This window comes from Oncorhynchus keta, chromosome 34 (assembly GCF_023373465.1).
Source record: "Oncorhynchus keta strain PuntledgeMale-10-30-2019 chromosome 34, Oket_V2, whole genome shotgun sequence".
Classification (NCBI taxonomy): Eukaryota; Metazoa; Chordata; class Actinopteri; order Salmoniformes; family Salmonidae; genus Oncorhynchus; species Oncorhynchus keta.
The window spans coordinates 60,929,138-60,949,335 of NC_068454.1; the positions used below are offsets into that span (position 1 = coordinate 60,929,138).

The 20,198-nt window shown below is 41.2% G+C and overlaps 1 protein-coding gene across 1 annotated transcript in view; it reads right to left on the reverse strand.

Moving 5' to 3' along the window:
- LOC118367437 (ubiquitin-conjugating enzyme E2 E2) overlaps nucleotides 1-19,865 on the reverse strand; it is a 28,299-nt gene extending 8,434 nt beyond the window's left edge. The window contains exons 1-3 of the mRNA XM_035750918.2: nucleotides 19,676-19,865; nucleotides 17,500-17,685; nucleotides 15,816-15,866 (exon numbers count right to left, since the gene is read on the reverse strand). Of these exons, the coding sequence (XP_035606811.1) occupies nucleotides 15,816-15,866; nucleotides 17,500-17,678 (230 nt within the window). The 5' untranslated portion in view covers nucleotides 17,679-17,685; nucleotides 19,676-19,865. The remainder of the gene's footprint in view (nucleotides 1-15,815; nucleotides 15,867-17,499; nucleotides 17,686-19,675) is intronic.
- Nucleotides 19,866-20,198: the final 333 nt, after the last annotated feature.

Below are 20,198 nucleotides of genomic sequence, written 5' to 3' on the forward strand. Positions count from 1 at the left end.
GAGGAGATCAAAGGATTTGATCCCAAATCGATAACCCGCACAGCTATCATCCAGTCACAATGTTTATGCAAATGAGACAGAGCAAAACTTTATAATTTACTTCATAAATTTGATTGGAAACATTCAAACATTGGGAATTCTGATGTAATACATTTCATTGGAAACAAACATTTGGTGTTGGAAGAACAGATGTTTCCCCATTTAATGCATTTTTACCATCAGCCAATGTGATCAGAGCAGCTGAACCACAATATAAAACACAACATGCAACAATTTCAAATATTTTACTGAGTTACAGTTCATATAAGGAAATCAGTCAATTGAAATAAGTTCATTAGGCCCTAACCTATGGATTTCACAAATACTGGGAATACAAATATGCATATGTTGATCACAGATACCTTAATTTATTTTTAAAGGGTAGGGGCGTGGAACAGAAAACCAGTCAGTATCTGGTGTGACCACCATTTCCCATACGCAGCTTGACATCTCCTTCGCATAGACTTGATCATGCTGTTGATTGTGGCCTGTGGAATGTTGTCCCAGTCCTCTTCAATGGCTGTGCGAAGTTGCTGGATATTTGCAGTAACTGGAACACGCTGTCGTACACGTCGATCCAGAGCATCCCAAACATGCTCAACGGGCACCATGTCTGGTGAGTATGCAGGCTATGGAAGAACTGGGTCATTTTCAGCTTCCAGGATTTGTGTACAGATCCTTGTGACATGGAGTCATACATTATTATGCTGAAACATGAGGTGACGGATGAATGGCACGACAATGGGCTCAAAGGATCTCGTCACTATCTCTACGCATTCAAATTGCCATCGATAAAATGCAATTGTGTTCGTTGTCCGTAGCTTATGCCTGTCTATATCATAACCCCATAGCCACCATGAGGCACTCTGTTCACAATGTTGACATCAACAAACCACTCAGCCACACGACATCTGCCCGGTACAGTTGAAACTGGGATTCATCCATGAAGAGCACACTTTTTCAGTGTGCCAGTGGCCATTGAAGGTGAGCATTTGCCCGCTGAAGTCGGTTGCGATGCCAAACTGCAGTCAGGTCGAGATTCTGGTGAGGATGACGAGCACACGGATGAGCTTCCCTGAGGAGGTTTCTGACAGTTAGTGCAGAAATTGTTTGCTTGTGCAAACCCACAGTTTGTCCGGGTAGCTCGACTCAGACCATCCCGCAGGTAAAGAAGCTGAATATGGTGGTCCTGGGTTGGCGTGGTTACACGTGGTCTGCAGTTGATGTGAGGCCAGTTTAACATACTGCCAAATTCTCGAAAAAGACGTTGAGGCAACTTATGGTAGAGAAATGAACATTCAATTATCTGGCAACAGCTCTGGTTGACATTCCTGCAGTCAGCATGCCAATTGCACGCTCCTTCAAAACTTGAGACATCTGTGACATTGTGTTGTGTGACAAAACTGCACATTTTAGAGTGGCCTTTTATTGTCCCCAGCACAAGGTGGACCTGTGTAATGATAACTTTGTTTAATCAGCTTCTTGATGTGCCACACCTGCCAGGTCAATGGATTATCTTGGCAAGGAGAAATGCTCACTAACAGGGATGTAAACAAATTTGTGCACAAAATTTGGGAGAAACATGTTTTTTGTGCGCATGGAACATTTCTGGGACCATTTCAGCTCATGAAACCAAAAAATGTACACTTCAAAACACTATTTGACGCATCAAATAAGCTTTTCATTTGACACGTCAAATAACACAATTCTATTATAGAATGTTGTGTGTGCTGAATTTGCACGTGCAAGTAGAGACAATCCAGATGTTACAATCCAGCAGATTGTAACATCTGAAAAAGATGGGCTTCGTTGTATAAACACAACTTTTCACCTCATAAATGTTTAATTTGGAACAATACTACATGGAACAATACTACATTATGTTATTTTACCATAAATGGTTCTCGAAAAACATTGTCCTTGTCAGCCAATTAGTTAATATTAGTGATAATCTATTTACTTTGAGGTTTCAAGTAAGGAATATTTTTTTTTACCTTTATTTAACTAGGCAAGTCGGCCTAGGAACAGTGGGTTAACTGCCTGTTCAGGGGCAGAATGCCAGATTTGTACCTTGTCAGCTCGGGGGTTTGAACTTGCAACCCTCCGGTTACTAGTCCAACGCTCTAACCACTGCCGCCCATATTACACTGTTATTAAAGCTATACCTAGTGGGATAAAAACTATACTTCAGAACAATGCATATTTTGGAATATCCACGATTGTAAGCGATATCCATGCGAACGGCATAGGTCTACTAAATACGAAATTCAACAATCGTTTATTAAGGGATATTTTCTACAGGAAGTCTATTCCCTCTGCGATATTTTGTCGGGCTTCATCGTTTGATGTAAACTGGCACCGTGCTTGGCTCACTCCACACAAATGTATGATGACCAATAAAGTAAAGGAGATCTCCTTTAAGATTATCCATAGATTCTATCCATGTAATAGCTTGATTTCTAAATATATACCTGATGTTACCAGTCAATGCAGTTTTTGTGAACTAGAATATATAGTGAAGTGTTCTGGACTGATGTAAAACTATATCTTGGCCTCAAATTGCATACAACCATTGACATTTCAAGGTTTGACATTATTTTACTACACTGATTCTACAGTTGAACGTATTGAACATACACCCAGAGAACACATACACCCAGAGAACACAACTGTGTAGAGTTTACGGGAATATTAGCGTCGTAGCTCTTATTGTGGGACTTTGACTATGGAAAATCACCTCCCTAGTCTGCCTATTGTGCGTATTGACATTCATATTGCATTGTACAGCCAAACCCCATCTTACCCCATTTAATTTATCCCCAACTGTTAGGCATCAAGAGCATTGTTTGCATCCATTAGATTGCTAGCCTTTTTACGACCAGCACTGTCCAGCACTGTCCAGAGCTTGGGGAAGCGTTTCTGTGCTCTTACCAACGGCGCCAGACAAAACTTTACCAGCATCATAGCATACGTATCGGTGAATCAATGTGACATATGAAATATGAGTGATCGTGTAATCTATGTGTAATATAACTACGTCAAATTAATGAACGTGTTAAAATTATTACATCACGTGCAGTCATATTCGGGTCCCGATTGGTCAACAAGCTTATTTGACACGTCAGATAGTGTTATTTGATGTGTATCAAACTGTGTTCCATACAAACAAGAATAGATTGGGCTGGCAATTTGACTGGTAAACTCATGGGTACAATCGCAATAGCTGTCTGGTATTGTGATGCAATAATTGACATAGTAAAGTAGAATGCTCATTCAAATTATGTTAACTGATGAGGCTCATGCAAATAAATGTGTTTTTAGTTCTCTCAGCTGAGTTAAATCAGTAAATCACAGCCCATATAGATGGGTACTTGGGATTCAAATTTCGGCCGACTAACTGGCCCTAAACCGGTCAACAAACGGGCACATTTTTTTCATAAACAGTAAAATGACTTGACCAACAGAAAATATTATCAGAGATCTGTATACAATGACGAGATGCTTATGTTTCCGCACTAACGATGGTAGTCGTCCCAAGGCGGGAAGGCAGGCGACAAATTTAGGCCCCATAGAAATAAGCCCATAGAAACGCATTGGATTTATTTTGGACAGATCTGGGTGAGAGTAAAACCTCTCACTTCGCCTATTCCTCTCTGATACTATGCATATGCATACAAGGACCGGACATTTTTTATTAAACGCATGGAAAAATGAAACAATAGCAAGCCTATCGTCCTACAGTCAAAATGCTATAGACTATTATTGAACATGCAACTCATGTAATGAAGCAGTTAATAAAACACATTTTCAAACATTTGCGGAAAACTGCGCATCTAATGCGAGCAGTTCCATATTTGACCGAGATTAAAATCGCAGTTAGGAATTTAGAGGGGGAATCTAATAGCAACTATGATGGGTTGCTAAAATGACTAAGATTGTGCCTCTGGCTTCTAGACAACGATAGAGTTGATATGAAAACCAATAGAACAAGAGATTAACTAGCATTTATGGCATGAGGAAGTCTATAACATAATTGCCTCCACGTTTCTATGGATGATTTTCGCAGAGCTACTTTGAAGCAAGGTAAGACATGCCTCATTATTTGACGTAAAGTAAAACGTTCAGGTTTCAAACAATTATACCGCTTCAAGCTCACATGGCAAAGTGGTGGGTGGCGCTCTGATAGGTAGGCTATAGCCTATGCATAAGCATGGAGAATGGGAGAACACGCTTTACGATTGACAAATAAAAATAGCTAATTTTTTAATGAATCGTGGCCACCAAAGTTATCACACGATTTCATTTAGAATTTTTATTTTTTTTGCGCAATGACTAAGCTTACAAAAGCAGGTTTCACTCCAGTAGCCTACAGGCGTTTTGAGGAGCAACTCTCCCGCTGTTTTACAGGTGGTGGGCTATTCCGCTCCTCAAACTAGGATCTGTATGCTGTGCGCTTGTGATTAAAAAAAATGCATGACAACTAACGAAAACACACACGCACCAATTGGATTCAACAAAATTTTTCAAATTACCCCATAGCGCAATAAGCATGACGGGTCAAATGTATTTTCGGCAACTAACCGACTAACATCCCTAATGTGTACACTTCATGCTTTTACTCTATGGGTACACTGGCAATGGCCGCCAGTCCACCCATTATGCGATCACTGACATTCTATTTCTATGGCAGCACATGCTGTCCGGATTGGAGGAAAGGAGGAAATGTGCCCCCCACCAAAAAAACAAATGTATACATTTTAATTTGTTTTGCTATTCAAACCGTTATTACGGAGATTGCGGTCATTTGGCTGGCCAATTACCGGTAACCAAAGTTCCATCAGTCACAGCCCTATCGGTATCATGTATTGCCTCATTAAAAAAAGTTTGTCCTGCTGATTAAATATTTTAGGCCTCGGCCACATTTGTGCCGAGATCGCAGAAAAAAAAGGTATTATTCATTCATATAGGCTCTCAGGTTATTACTCATCTGACTCACACGTCATTTACACGTTGTCACCACGAGAAATCTCAGTTGATTTTGATGAACAAATTGTACATTTGTCTGTATAATAGAAATAACAGATGGTAAAATGAAACCTAATCCTCTTGGGACGGTCTATTATTTGTAACTCGGAGAAACCCATTAAGCTTTGAGATGGTATCCCTGCCAAAATGGTAATGCGATCAAGAGCAACTGTTTACTTTGGAGTTATTTGTTCCTTTGTCAAGATTTGACTGTTTGCTTACACGTTAGCTGTGGATTACCATCCTGTCAGTCTCAATGACCTAAACGGCTTCTGTAAACCAATTGTATAATGGCTAGACTTCACCATAAAGTGGCCACGTGATGTGTCACACTTGGATTCCCATAGAACACATTAACATTTGGGACAAATGTTTATGGGAAGTGCTGCACAAACGAGGACATTGAGAATCCAATGACACGCATGAATCAAGACAGGCTGTGTTAGCTTTCAAACAAGTGCCTTGGTGGAGGGCAATAAGGATAAATTAAAGTGAGATGATGTCTGAGGTCTGGAACAAAGCATGTTAACTTCAGTCACTCACAGCTAATTTCTTTTCCACTCAACTTTCTCTGCAAAACAACTGACAGACTGTTCATTAGAACATGCTTGGTTCAACAGATGCTACACCAGCTCAGTTTTATCAAAAGCATTTGAGGTGAAACATTTGAAATCTTGTACAGGTGTAGGATCTCAGTTTGACCTACATTGCCACAGCAAAAGACTGATAAAATGAAGATCCTGTATTTGTACTAGGGTTTAATATTTTCCCTGTGTTTTACAAAATGTTCCATCCCAATAATAAATCGCTTTCCTCCAGAGTAACCTGGTATTTCTCGCCAAAACTGTAAGTGTCATTCTAAAGCATATAAATATGTCTGGATTTGATCGGGATGAAAATTCAAGCCTGATGCTACCTGAGCCAGATTATGAGCCCTACATTAAAACACATTTTAGGAGCCCAAACACCAAAAAGCACCAATGATTGTGCCGTTATCCAATAGGTGTGCATATGATAGGCTATCGCACATTACGCACGACAGAAAAACATAAAAGCCCATATATATATATATATGCTCTCTTGGGTAAATAAATTAAACAAGCACCAGTAATCTTTTTGAGTGTGGATTGTATTACTGTACTATATGGACTGGAATTACACACCCCCTTCAAACCATGAAGCTGGGAGAGAACACGCAATGCTGGTGGAGAACATGCATGCAGAAACCCCCTAAATAAAACAAATCCCATCCCAGACATTAGATTACGATAGTGAAACTGATCAGCGATATGTTTATGTTGTAATGCCATGGATGTTTGCCATCAGTTTATCACTAAACCACCCACCCACATTGTAAATACCAATCCCAGACATTATGATAGGGAAATTGATCATGGATGTTTATGTTGTAATCCTATGGATGTTTGGCCATCAGGATATCCCAGTTTTACACTAAAACCTAGTTGAATCAGATGTCAATCAAAACCCTGCACACCCAGACCCAGTAGCACTCTGTTCAGGTAGAGGGTTGGTCACCACCACTAACACCAACTCCGCCACCACTAACACCAATTTGATTTTGAAATATAATTAGGGTCCATTTACAATTTGTATAATTAGCCGTGCTTGACTTGGGATGAAAGAATGCAGGAGCGGTCTTTTCCCAAGTCGGTCCATTAGACCATTTTCACCGAAATTCACAAATGACATTATGCTATTGAGACCTCTGATTATTCTCTGTTAAGGGTTAATACACTTTTAACCAACTGTCCATTATTATAGCCTACATGAAAAGTAAGCATTATTACTGGAAGGCTGCTGTGTCTGATCCCATGTAGACCTACCATCTCCTGCAATAGTGCCCTTGATCAAGGTACCTGTCAGTCACGTTGTCAACATGTGGTCAACCTTTTATCTGGTGAGCTCCTGGGTGTGCAGGCTTGGCTTTTGATTCAGCCCTGCAACACCCAAGTCTGCTTATCAAGATAATGTTGAGCAGTCGATGTTTAAGCTACAACGTGGTTAGGACAGGGCTTGAACAAAAGCCTGCACACCCAGTAGCTATCCTGGAGGATGGTTGCCATAATTGCAACATTGCAAACCAATACCTTTGTCTTTATAAAATTATTCCCTAATTCAATTAATCAATTAGATTTGATAGGCTACTTTAAAGCTAAAATATTCATGTTTCAGGGGAGATCAATGCACATTATTTGTTGCAATTACATGGCTATTGTTTAATAGAGGGGAATACCATCTTATTTAATCAAGGGGAATTCCAGCATATTTATTTCAGGCTTTCCAAAGTGCTGGTGGAAAGGCAACAATGACATTAAAGCTTAATTAACTAGCGAGATAGCCAATTCAGAACATAACGACTACAATTCAGAACATAACGACTACAAGTTATCTAGTCAGTCTGTTGCTTGTCATTTTATCCCTGCTGCTGAAATGTCATATTCTCCCCCCTTGGGCAACGGCCCACTCGTGCACACACACACACACTCACGCACTGAAGGGTCATTCCGATGATGGTTGATATGTAGTTTAAGTGAGTGATTGATACAATTTAAAAGCGTGCCTTGATGAATTACACGAACAAAAATGATTAAACTAATTTTTATGACCTCATTTGGCAACTTGGAGCAGCGCATGCGCATTTTCAATCTGCACAATCTCAAATAGCCTACTGTCACGTCGAGATTCACAGACAAACAGCAAATAAACTTGAACAAAGCAGAATCAGAAATTAATGCCCACTCTCCATTGCTATTCAATGCAGACCCCGTCTTCATTCCACTTTGATTAACTTTTTTTGCCTCGATGTGTGAAACTGGGCCAGAGATAGGATACTTTGTTTTATAGAGGAGCTTGTATGTAATTCCCTAAAAATTATAGGTGCCGGTGTGGCGCTACGGACTGCCCAAGTCAAGCACTGATAATTAGTAGGCTGACGCATGGGCTACCTTTCAATATTTCCTAATGTTGTGAGACGTGCGTATTACTTTCTTTCGCTCTCAACTGTTGCTTTATTCCTTCCTCGCTCTCAAAAGTTAAATGAAATACGCGTTGTAATGTCTAAGATGCAGACGGAGTTCGCTTCTCTTCACAAACAGAATGGTTATGGTCTGAAGAAATAACTGCTATAACCTATCGCCATAACGAGTTCCCATTCTCCTTTCAAATTCCCCACAAGTTATTTTGGCTGCTGTATTTAACATTCAGCCAAAAAGAGCAAGGCTGCATCCCTCTTCGAATAGTCTATTAGTATAAGAACTGCACAAAAAAATGTCCAACAAGCAATTCTAGTCTACCTTTTCCTGGGGCTGCATAAGAGCTAAGGAGGGAGGCCATTGGAGAGCTAACACTGCATTGAATGTATTACCTAAAAGAAGTTGGCTAGGACATCCATATACTACGGCCCATGAAAAAATTAAGTGACCTCTGCAAAATTATCAGTTTCACTGGTTTTGCTATTTATAGGTATGCGTTTAGGTAAAATTAACATTTGTTTTATTCTATAAAAACTACTGACAACATTTCTCCCAAATTCCAAGTAAAAAATATTGTAATTTAGAGAATTTATTTGCAGAAAATGTTGTTTTAAAATATTAATTTTAAAACAAAATACTAATGTTTTAACTTAGGAAGAGTTCAGAAATCAATATTTGGTGGAATAACCCTGATTTTCAATAACAGTTTTCATGCGTCTTGGCATGCTCTCCACCAGTCTCACATTGATGTTGAGTGACTGTCACTCCTGGCACAAAAATTCAAGCGGCTCGGCATTGTTTGATTGCTTGTGACCATCCATCTTCCTCTTGATCACATTCCAGAGCTTTTCAATGGGGTTCAGGTCTAGATATTGGGCTGGCCCTGACAGGGTCTTGATCTGGTGGTCCTCCAGCCACACCTTGATTGACCTGGCTGTGTGGCATGGAGCATTGTCCTGCTGGAAAAAAACAATCCTCAGAGTTGGGGAACATTGTCAGAGCAGAAAGAAGCAAGTATTCTTCCAGGACAACCTTGTACGTTGCTCGATTTATGCGTCCTTCACACACACACAAATCTGCCAATTCCAGCTTTGCTGAGGCACCCCCAGATCATCACCGATCCTCCACCAAATTTCACTGGGACACTGTGGCTTGTAGGTCTAGGTCTCTGTCTAACCAGTTGAGATGTTTCCACAACTTGGAGTCCACTTGTGGTAAATACTATTGATTGGACATGATTTGGAAAGGCAAACACCTGTCTATATAACGTCCCACAGTTGATAGTGCACGTCAGAGCAAAAACCAAGCCATGAGGTCGAAGGAATTGTCCGTAGAGGTCCGAGACAGGATTGTGTCGAGGCACAGATCTGGAGAAGGGTACCAAAAGAGGTCTGCAGCACTGAAGGTCCTCAGAACACAGTGGCCCCTACCATTCTTAAATGGAAAACGTTTGGAACCACCAAGACTCTTCCTAGAGCTGGCTGCCGGGCCAACCTGAGCAATTGGGGGAGAAGGGCCTTGGTCAGAGAGGTGTCCAAGAACCCAATAGTCACTCCGACAGAGCTCCAGAGTTCCTCTGGGGGGATAGGAGAACCTCCTAGAAGGACAAACATCTCTGCAGCACTCCACCAATCATTACTGTAGAACAAGCTATGCTGCAGAAACTGTACCTCTCTCACTTGCCTGTCCCTACCCTGAGCGTTGATGATTGATCATGCATATAGCAGAACAGAGAAAGCTGTAGAGAATACAGATTTAGACATTGCATATAATTTAAAGGCGCTGCATGGTCAATCTGACATCTGCATTGGCCGTGCAGCATTTAGGGTGATACGGCCTATGCAGAAGTCAGGGCATTCATACTTTTTTGCGCTTCGTGGAGCAGCACAGAACTGTTATGAAGGAAGTAGTCAAGGAAGTGAGTTTGTGTTAATACAGGACCTTCCACCCCCACCTCCCGCCAACCAACCAACCATGTCAATGCAGAGCTATACGGAGCCCTCCGCATTGTGCGGTGCACGACGATGCAGTAAGGAGCTCAATTTGGCCTCTGCATGCCTCCGGAGGCTCCGCAATTGCGTCACACCATCCATATGGCGCCTCCGACCACATTTTCAGATCACGCGTGAGTTTTCGCCCATGCCCCGCACCAGGAAATCCTCTTTCTCAAAGCTAAAGTTCCCAATCATGTTCTGCACATGTGTTATTTTACGCAGACATTCATTTCTCCTAACGTAGCTGCTGCTCACACTACCCCTCCCTTCACATTTTGCTCTTTACCTCACCCTTTTCTTAACCATGATGATGTCGCCCGTCTCTACCTCTTTCTGAACAGTTGAAATAAAAACCCTACAGCGATTTGAACAAACATTCGAAAATATATATTATAAAGGCTACAACCTTCTCTCTCTGTCAGAACAGATATTGCAGTTGCACAAGCAGGAAGCAGTCCCGACACCTTGGGGAAAAAATGATCAGCGTTGTGTGTGATGGCTAATCTTTAACTGCTGCCATATTGTAGTTCCTGTTTGCCTCTCGGTGAGCTTAGCATTGTTTTCCACTGCAAGCAGTGGCGCTGAGCCCACGGCAAAACAAATATGGAACATGGGAAAAAAGATCTGCACCGAGGTGCACTTTGAAGATGCTAGAACAGTCCTCTGCAAACAAAAAAAGTAATGAATAAAGAAAAAAGAAAAATCAGCAGACAACCCCATAGTAGAATGGTTTCTATTTACCAAGGTCAGCTTGTAGTTGTGTGTTCTATGCAAAATACATATTCCTCTCAAAACACATTCAAGTAATGGGGAACATGGCAAAACATGCATTCTGACAAGCAGTCAATGCACAAAAATTCTTGCAATCGCTGGGGGAAAAAGCAGCTTTAATGGCCTTTCTTAAAAAGAGGGGGATCCCAGCTTTCCATTCCTACTTTATTTCTCAACTTTTAAATATGCAGGAATTGTACCATTCAAAACGTTTTCAAAACATGAAAGTTAAATGTAACTGGGCTCAATTGTAGGGTAACTTGGGGTAAAACGACACCCTACCTCAAAATAATGTTTTGGGAGGGACTTAAGTGCTGTAATGGTGATGCTAATTTTGCTAATAGCATACCTGATAGTTTGGACACCCCCAGCGACCCCCCCCCACTACACATTCTTGCAGAGGAAACACTGCAGCTTTGCCAATATTCGCAATGATGATGGAAAACAACAAACATTCAATTGCTAATTAGACTGCATGTTGGCGTCTTGCTGCGTTCCACCTTTGGGCAGCCGGACATTCTAGGCAGCCAAGCATGTATCCTCACCAGTGAAAATAGTCTGACAATGGGCGGGTTTGTTTATGCTGATATCGTGACGAGACTAACTAGCTGCATGTAACTCGCTAGCCTGCCCGTTTGTGTTGTGCTTATGTTTGCCATACTGACAAATTTTGTACAAACATGTCAATTATGTATAAAACACATAAATAGCTGAATGTAGCCTACTCCACTCCAAAAAAAAAAAAAAAACATGAACTCGTGCTTTTCTTACTGAGGCATGGAAGGCAATCGTTCGAACAGTGGTGCACAACATGAAGTTTGTAAGCTACACCATTGACCAGACAAAGGCGATCAAGGAAGGGGAGCGGCAGCGGAGCACTCAGCACAGTAGTTACTAGGAAGCTGAGTGGGCACTCGGCTACGTAGAAAAAAGAATCTGGCACATGCGCAGAAATATCTGTATTTTTAGCCTGGGCAAATTGGGATACAGAAATTCTGTATCCGTAGCCACTCTGTATTATTTAACAGTTCCATTTCACGTCATACTGTTCATATAACATTTTTATTATCATTTAGCAGTTTCTCGCAGATATTTATCCTGGGAAACAGGAGTGGGTTTGGACGGGATATCCTAGTAACCTGGTTCCCGTTATTCAACCCTAATCTCACGAATCTTGGAGATATGTGCTGAAATTCTTGAAAGTTGAGCTGCAAATGACAATGATCAAGTATATTTCCCAGAGGCAACTGTGGCGCACATCTCCTCCCCCCTCATGAATATTGATAACTCCCCTGCTGTGGCCTCTTAGATGTGAAGTCCCCTGGTAAAGCCTGTGAAAAATGGCTCCGAGTTTGTCACTCCCACAGAACACCTAGAGGGCCACAACGCAACACTAATAAGCAGCAGTCACTCAGTCATGATTCCATCGTGTAAAGGGGGATGGAGATCTGTGTGGGTATTATTGGTTATTTGCCTCATGGCTCAGAGAATGCATGTAGACAATAAGTCTGGCAACAAGCAACCAGTCAACAACATACAATGTCATGTTATAAATCCTGCTGAGTGCGGACATTTCCCATTGGGCCTGGCATTGTCTGAAAGTGACACGGTTTGGTCATCTTTAAAGGCATTACATCATGCCATTTGGATTCAGAGGCCAGCAGAAGCTATTTGTGCTGAAGACTGACAGTGTAAATCATCCTAATTAGAGTGCATCTGGTCTCATGAGAGACGTGTCCAGTGCTACAGTAGGCTATACGTCAATGGCAACATTCAGTCAGAATAAATGCTACTCTGCTCCAGACTCTTTTCATTGTTTCATGACAAACATTGCTGCTTGTACAGCAATACTTGAAATATCTGATAGTTAGCAAAATCACAATTCCCAATTCCTATTTGGTTTGATGAGTGACAATGACAAGGTGAGAGCTGTCACAATAATGTTAGTAAACTGGTGCTGGAAATGTCATCGTATTGCCCTCGTGTTCACATGCTGAAAAAGCACCAACAGGCTCCAAACCGCTTGAAACAAACACAATTTCTAACAAATATTTAGTAACAGTGCTGATGAAAGAATGTCAGATCATGGATGCTTAGGACTGTTATAAAGCAGAGTACTAGAAAGTGATTAGACAGTAGCCAACTACACATCAACCATTACTTTCAACCTTCCACAATCACCTCATGATTAAATTTGGTGGCCAGTCTCCGAATCTCCAGAGATGTTTTATTACAGGATAAGGCTGGGAGACTCTCCCCTGCTTGAACAAAGGGGATGTCTGACTGCAGGCCTCTCAGTGGGGTGAGCGACGAGAGGAAATAAATCAGCCACTCCGGCTCTGTGTGTAATATGCCGAGGTGATCTTTTCAACACAACACACACTGTCTCCTGAAGGGGCCAACAGACAGTGACACCATTTGCAGTGTGAAATAAAATGAATAACCTTTGGGACTAACCTGGTCGGTAGTGAGCGGTGTGTAAGGCATAAATGACGACTTTGACAAGCCTCTTTTTCATGCAAAGCAAATAATTGTTTTTGCCCTTATTGACATTTACTTTTTTTAAAGTGTGTGTGTGTTTGGGGGTGGGGGGGGGGGTTCTACTAAGCTAACATATGGAATTGTTTTAAGATGGTCATACCATGGATCATTTAGCAATTGGATTTAGAATTTTAGGAACCCTGTAGGCATCAAAAATATCTACAAAACAATTGATAAAATATTGAATTTGGCTACTATAAACCATACAAATAACATTGTATAACACATTCTTAAATGGCAAAAAAAGACAGGAAAGGAAAATCATACGGAATAAGATTTAAGTGTCTGTCCTATATGTCCTAGGATATAAGAATGCTCAGGAAATATTTTAGTTTTGGACACATATTTAACCCCTTATTTGTGTTGGCACAAAACTACCTCTATTCATTTGTATGTGTTACCTTCAGAAATGTTCCACGATAGAACCAAACCGCTTCGTGAGAAGACCGATTTTCGGGATGCCACATGGTCTGACAAACAACGCTATAGTTCGGCCACCTTCTACCGCAGATGCGAGAGACCGACATAGGCGAATGCAGATCTCTCTAGCTTAATGTGACAGATTTTTGCATTTTGTTACTTATATTGACGCACAAGGTGCATCAATAGACTCTTAAGGATAAATTAAATTGTCCGTTATACATATTCTATAATCCTAATCAGACCATTATAACAATGGAAGAACATGAATTGGAATGTGTTATAAAATCCATAGTATTTCAGTTGTTATTGAGGCCAGGACGATACCAGTATTGTGGCAAGGAAACAAAATCCAAACACAAATTGGATTTAACTTCTTTAGGAAAATAGCCCTGATGTTGGAAACAAACATTATGATGTCATCCAGTCACATGTATTTATTTTCAAGCTATAGCACACACTGTTTTACATAGAGCTGATTTTTTTTTAGAAAGGACCAAAGAGTCTGGTCTGCTTCGTGTTTTCATTTTTGTGTACAGAAAAAATATTGCGATACTGGTATCGCCCCAGCCCTAGTTGTTATGGGATTAGCATGAATATGCAGCCTGGGAATACACAGAGAGGATTATCTTTAAAATACCTAATTGTTTTCCAGGCAACTAGTTATTTTTATGGCTGCGTATATTTCTGTTAGTGATTATTTTACTTAAAAATGATGCTGCCTTTAATCCTGTGTAGCCTCAAGCGAAATTATTTCCAAAGCGTCAACCTCATTTTTCAGAGTCCATTGAAACAGAGTATTTGAAGTCCTTGAGTAAAGAGCCAATACTCAATATCTAATTTACCCTTCAGTAACTACATTTTGAATTAGAATGAAAAGGTTACACACATTATATATATATATATATATATATATATATATATATCCTTCCAGCAAGGGTGTTACATGAAACTCAGTTAAAGTGATGAGTTCCTGCACAGCACTACACACAGAGCTGGATGAGTCACTCAGGGCCTTTTCTCTTTGTTGTTTTAACAGGTGCATATAAAATTAACACAACCAATCTAAAATGGCCAAAAAGCAACAGCATCTGCTATTGCACTCCATCTCCTGCAGATAAATGCCTAAACTTGCCTTGTGCCTGGCCTCCATTTTCTCTGGTAATTTGCCTTTGAATGCTGAGACTGAGGTAATTACTGTGCTGTTATAAACAGGGGGATAATCAATGACAACGTCACTTTGTGTTCTTTAAGTTAATAAGGCCTCTGCACAACGTCCCCCTGGGATGCCTTTTGTCATTCAGCGGCTGATGCACATTTGGTCGGTCTACCACTCGCTAGCTGAACACCATATCTCTTCTTCAAAGGACAGGCAGCAGAACACAATAACCATTGTCTGTCTATGGAAAATCCCCAGCAGAACCACATGAGAATCTAAACTTATTTTTTAAATCACACGTTCTCTTTTCCCTTTTTAGATGGTCTTTTCAACTGAAATTCTAGGATCTAAAATGGTACGTTTCCTATACGGTTAGATAAGTAGGCCTACATCTTGTGTTAGGTAGAAGAACAAACTACAGAAATGTTGTGAAAAGTGCTGGCGTAATAACTCTTACGCACATGATAAACATCTTTATCATAACAAGGATATATAGAGATTTTTATTTCACCTTTATTTAACCAGGAAGGCATTTACAACTGCGACCTGGCCAAGATAAAGCAAAGCAGTGCGACACAAACAACAGTTACACATGGGATAAACAAAACACATGGGATAAACAAAACGTACAGTCAATAACACAATTGAAAAATCTATATACAGTGTGTGCAAATGTAGTAAGATTAGGGAGGTAAGGCAATAAATACCACTGTCATAACCGACCACCTATGTAAAACCAGAAAGACTGAAGTCCAACCTTCATTCTTAGAACCAAGAATCCCGAACAGAAATACAGTATATCCTGAAATCCCAAACCCATAACATGAGCAAGGTGAATAAACATAATGCTGGTAAAGAGAAATATTTCCTTACCTGCAGTTTGGAGGTGGGTCGAGTGTAATTTCTGCAAGTTCTTTCTGAATCCTGAAAAACAATGATACTCTCTTTTAATCTTTGTGGCAATGAATATCTCTAATCACATAACTGAAACAGCTCCCAGAATGCATTTGACCCCAGTGTCAAATTGCAGATCCTGAAAGGTTCAAACCTGAAATGATTTTTCAGAGTGTGTGTGTTATTACAATAGAACTGCACAAATGTAAACATCTTTCAATAACTCTTTCAAATTCACCCACGCAGCAGTCACCTGCGAGGGAAGGGTTAATAACATCATATAAACATCTTTGTATAAAAAGGATGACGAATCACAATGACATGCAATGATTAAACACTCAACAGTGCAATGTATCTTGTGACATAACAGTCATAATGTTATGTCACAACCATCTGTGTTGAACCAGGCATGGGGAAAACAGCATGGAAACACATTGTACCATCACTGACTGCACCCCTTTAATCAACAGAGAGCTGTGGTGTCCAGTTTTGCGGTCGTAATACTAAAGCCCTGGGTTTGAGCACAGTGGACTGTCTTATAAGTGCGCTACACATCAGGAAGATGTTCCAAATATCAGAGGGTAGTTATAAAAAGCACTGTAGCCTCAGCCAATCCCTGGCTCAGCTGGTTGCATAATTCTATCATCACCCCGCATCAATCTGTGTTTCCACTGGCAAGGCTAGGTGGGCGACAGTGGGAATGCTGTTCGTGACAACACTAACCACACAGATGTGATATGAATGAAAGTATGGTCATCATCGTTAGGGCTCAAGCCACCGGACCTAACTAACGAAAGCTCTATGAAAATGCTATAACCAAGGATAACCAGGCCGGGTCCAGAGTGTTTCCTGGTCAGCTCTAGGAAAGACTCGGGGAGCATAGTCATCATAGTAATCTGCCTGTCAGATGAATGACGGGCATTACAGTGTCATGATGGGATAGATCAAGGTTACCTTTCATTACATATCTTGTATGGATTACATCTAATGGATATATTAATAGCATGAGTGTGACTAAAATAATGATGTCCATAGGACCGGTTAGTGTTATATACATTAAGTGTACAAAACATTAGGAACACTAGCTCTGTCCATGACATAGACTGAACAGGTAAATCCAGGTGAAAGCCATGATCCCTTATTGATATCACTTGTTAAATCCACTTCAAAATCGGTGTAGATGAAGGGGAGGAGACAGGTTAAAGAAGGATTGTTAAGCCTTGAGACATGGACTGTGTACGTGTGCCATTCAGACGGTGAATGTGCAATACAAAATATTTGAAGTGCCTTCAAAGGGGTATGGTAGTAGGTGCCAGGCACACCGGTTTGAGTGTGTCAAGAACTGCAACATTGCTGGGTTTTTCACACTCAACAGTTTCCCAGGTGGATCAAGAATGGTCCACCACCCAAAGGACATGCAGCCAACCTGACAACTGTGGGAAGCACTGGCGTCAACATGGGCCAGCATCCCTGTAGAACGCTTTCGACACCATGTACAGCCAATGCCCTTCTGAATTACAGCTGTTCTGGGGGTGCAACTCAATATTAGGAAGGTGTTCCTAATGTTTTGTACACTCAGTGCAACTCACCACCCTGAGGATAGGAAGGTGCTCAAACCTGCCCCACTTAAATACCACTAAACTGAGACAGATTCAAGGTTTACCTCTTGGCACTGGTTGAGAGTTTGGCAGCTGTTTTACTGGAGATCTTAGTCTCCTTCTTTTTGGGCTGTGCTTGTTCCCGCTCCTGTTCTGGGGGTACTGATGATTCTCTTTGTTCGATATCCGAGCTCCCCCCACTGGTGCTGGGGCTGTCGTCCGGTCTCTGCACCTCACTGGACATCCTGGCCCTGGGAAACAGACACCAAGCAGCACAGCTTTATCTTTCATTATGTTTTCTATACAAAATAAATGAGTGGTGTAATGGTATGTTAGCCTTCCCAGGCCATTTCAAAAAATTACTTTGTGTGGACTGCCGGGGTTCCAAAGTTGCACATTCTATAATTTTACTTGTCATTGTGCTGTTTGACAGGTTAAGATTAAGATGCCATTACCTGCCATTCTGCCCTTGAGCAAGGCACTGGTCAATTGACTGTATTGGTCAATTGCACACACAGTCCAACTGAAATTTGACTTTCACTTTTAACCCAACACCTCCAATACAGTTTTTGGGGGGAGAGGTGCGTGGGGCTGCCACACTAGGCGCCCGGGAAGCTGTTGTTGTGGGGGGTTTAAGTACCTACCTCAAGGGCACAACAGCAGGCAATGGCATCTAGGATTTTATACCAGCAACACTCCGGTTGCCAGCTCACTTCCCGCTGGACCCCAGACACAAACTGGCAACCCTCGTGTTGCTGGCTCGTCTCTCTAACCACACAACAACGGCTACCTGCCTCCATTGCATGGTTGAGTAGAACAGAATACCTTATTGTCCTAGCAGGAGGAAATTATTTTTACAACAGGGTAATTATGTAAGTCTGTTTCACTTTGCTGGTTAATGTGTTGAAGGCAAGGTGGTGAAGCTATTTTGTGTGTTGTAAAATAAAAGGTTGCGAGCGGTTCAACAGTATTATGACAAACTACTAAGATCTCAAACTCATTCAAGAAGATTAAACATTACCATGTTAACAAACCACCTACACATTTTTTGGAATGCATTAGAAAAATGCCCGGTGAGATGTAATGGAATATAGCCTAGTATGAAAGAACAATGCTGTCAAGATGTCTTGACTAGCCTGGACTTGAGGAGTCAACTTGTCACAGGCCTACTGACAACAGTCTTATCTTAAACAATGAATTCAATATCACCACTCACGAACCTTTTAAATAGTTAACCACATCGATTGTTGGAACATAGATCGAAAGAGACACTAGGCGATTAAACCCAACTAATCAGGGAGTTGAGTTCAATAGGATAAAGAGACCCTAGAACAGTAGGCATGTGCCTCTACAAAGGGCATCAGATGACTGAGATATCGCCTTAGGCTTTGATCATAATAATGAGGTGAGGTCATTTTTTATCTATCACGGTCAGTGATATCCGTTTATATTGTTTCGAATAAAAAAAAGCCTGGGGAATAGGACTAACGTCACCGTGAAAGATACAAACCGTCAGTAGTGCTTAACCACTAGCTTTCCCGGGGGTGTTATGATAAGGACATAAACGCTACTTGCGTATCCACTCGCCAGACATGTATCAACTTGCGAAAGAGGTGAGTGACGGCAACGTTGGGGAAATTATATTAATTCTGAACATTGTTAGTTACATTTCTCAAAGACGACGCGCATGTTGACTATAGGGGCCTCAATAAATAGGACACAACAATGTATCACTTTCTTCTGTCGTTGTTTCGAACCCAGCTGAGCAATAGGTCAAAACAATTTCAAAGCCTCCCCCTTTCGACTGAATTTTTTTTTTTTTAAATAACATGTGCCCGCGACATAAATAGAGCTGTCAAAAAAAACAATGCATAACAAACATCAATAACACTGCAGGGAAAAAGTTGCACCCGCTGTGCTATGTCCTGCTATGGGGAATTTAAAACGAAGAGGCCTGAGCGTTTAAAACTCGGGAAAATATGCAGAGAACCTCACGTTTTAGAGATTCTTCGACAAAAGGCATCAAGGGCTCGTCAAGGCCAGTCGACGCGAGGGCCAAATGAACGGCTTGAAAATGTGTGAATCCAACGTTTCTCAAGTGTCCACAGAAAGCGTTGAACTGCTCAGGCACAAAGGGAGGCACGTCCCACACCCCCTCATCGGAAAATGCCACTTTCACGGGACATTTACTTACTTTCTGTACACATACCAAGGACAGTAACATGCGTGCATAAATATTACCTGGCAGCTGACTTTCGATGCTGTACTTAGTATTACAATCCCAGGTGAAAAGTATATCAACACACACGGCCGTCTGCTCGCACTCGTGTCCTTGCTATTTAACTGAAGGTAGCAACCGAAAAGCGATTACAGAAAACTGAAGAAGCCGGACCGCCTCCACGCGCGCTCTCATATTGCGCGCGCAGCTCGTGCACGTGTGATGGTCCCAGTGGCCGGAGATGAAACAAATCTGTATGCTTTATCACAAAACAGTTGTAATATTCAAAACAGCAAAGATAGAATTTAACTAGTCAAACTACTAGTTAAACTACTGAAAATGATGGACAGTGTAGGTCAAGTGAGCAAGGTAGGATATGACAACGTGCTTGTACATTAAGATACTCAACAAAGCATGGCATAACACCCTGGGTTGGGTTTCCCAAAAGCATCTTAGCACTAAGATCATCTTAATTCTATTGAAACTAAATGGACGAAAGATGATCTTAGTGCTATAATGCTTTTGGGAAACACAGACTTTGTCCAC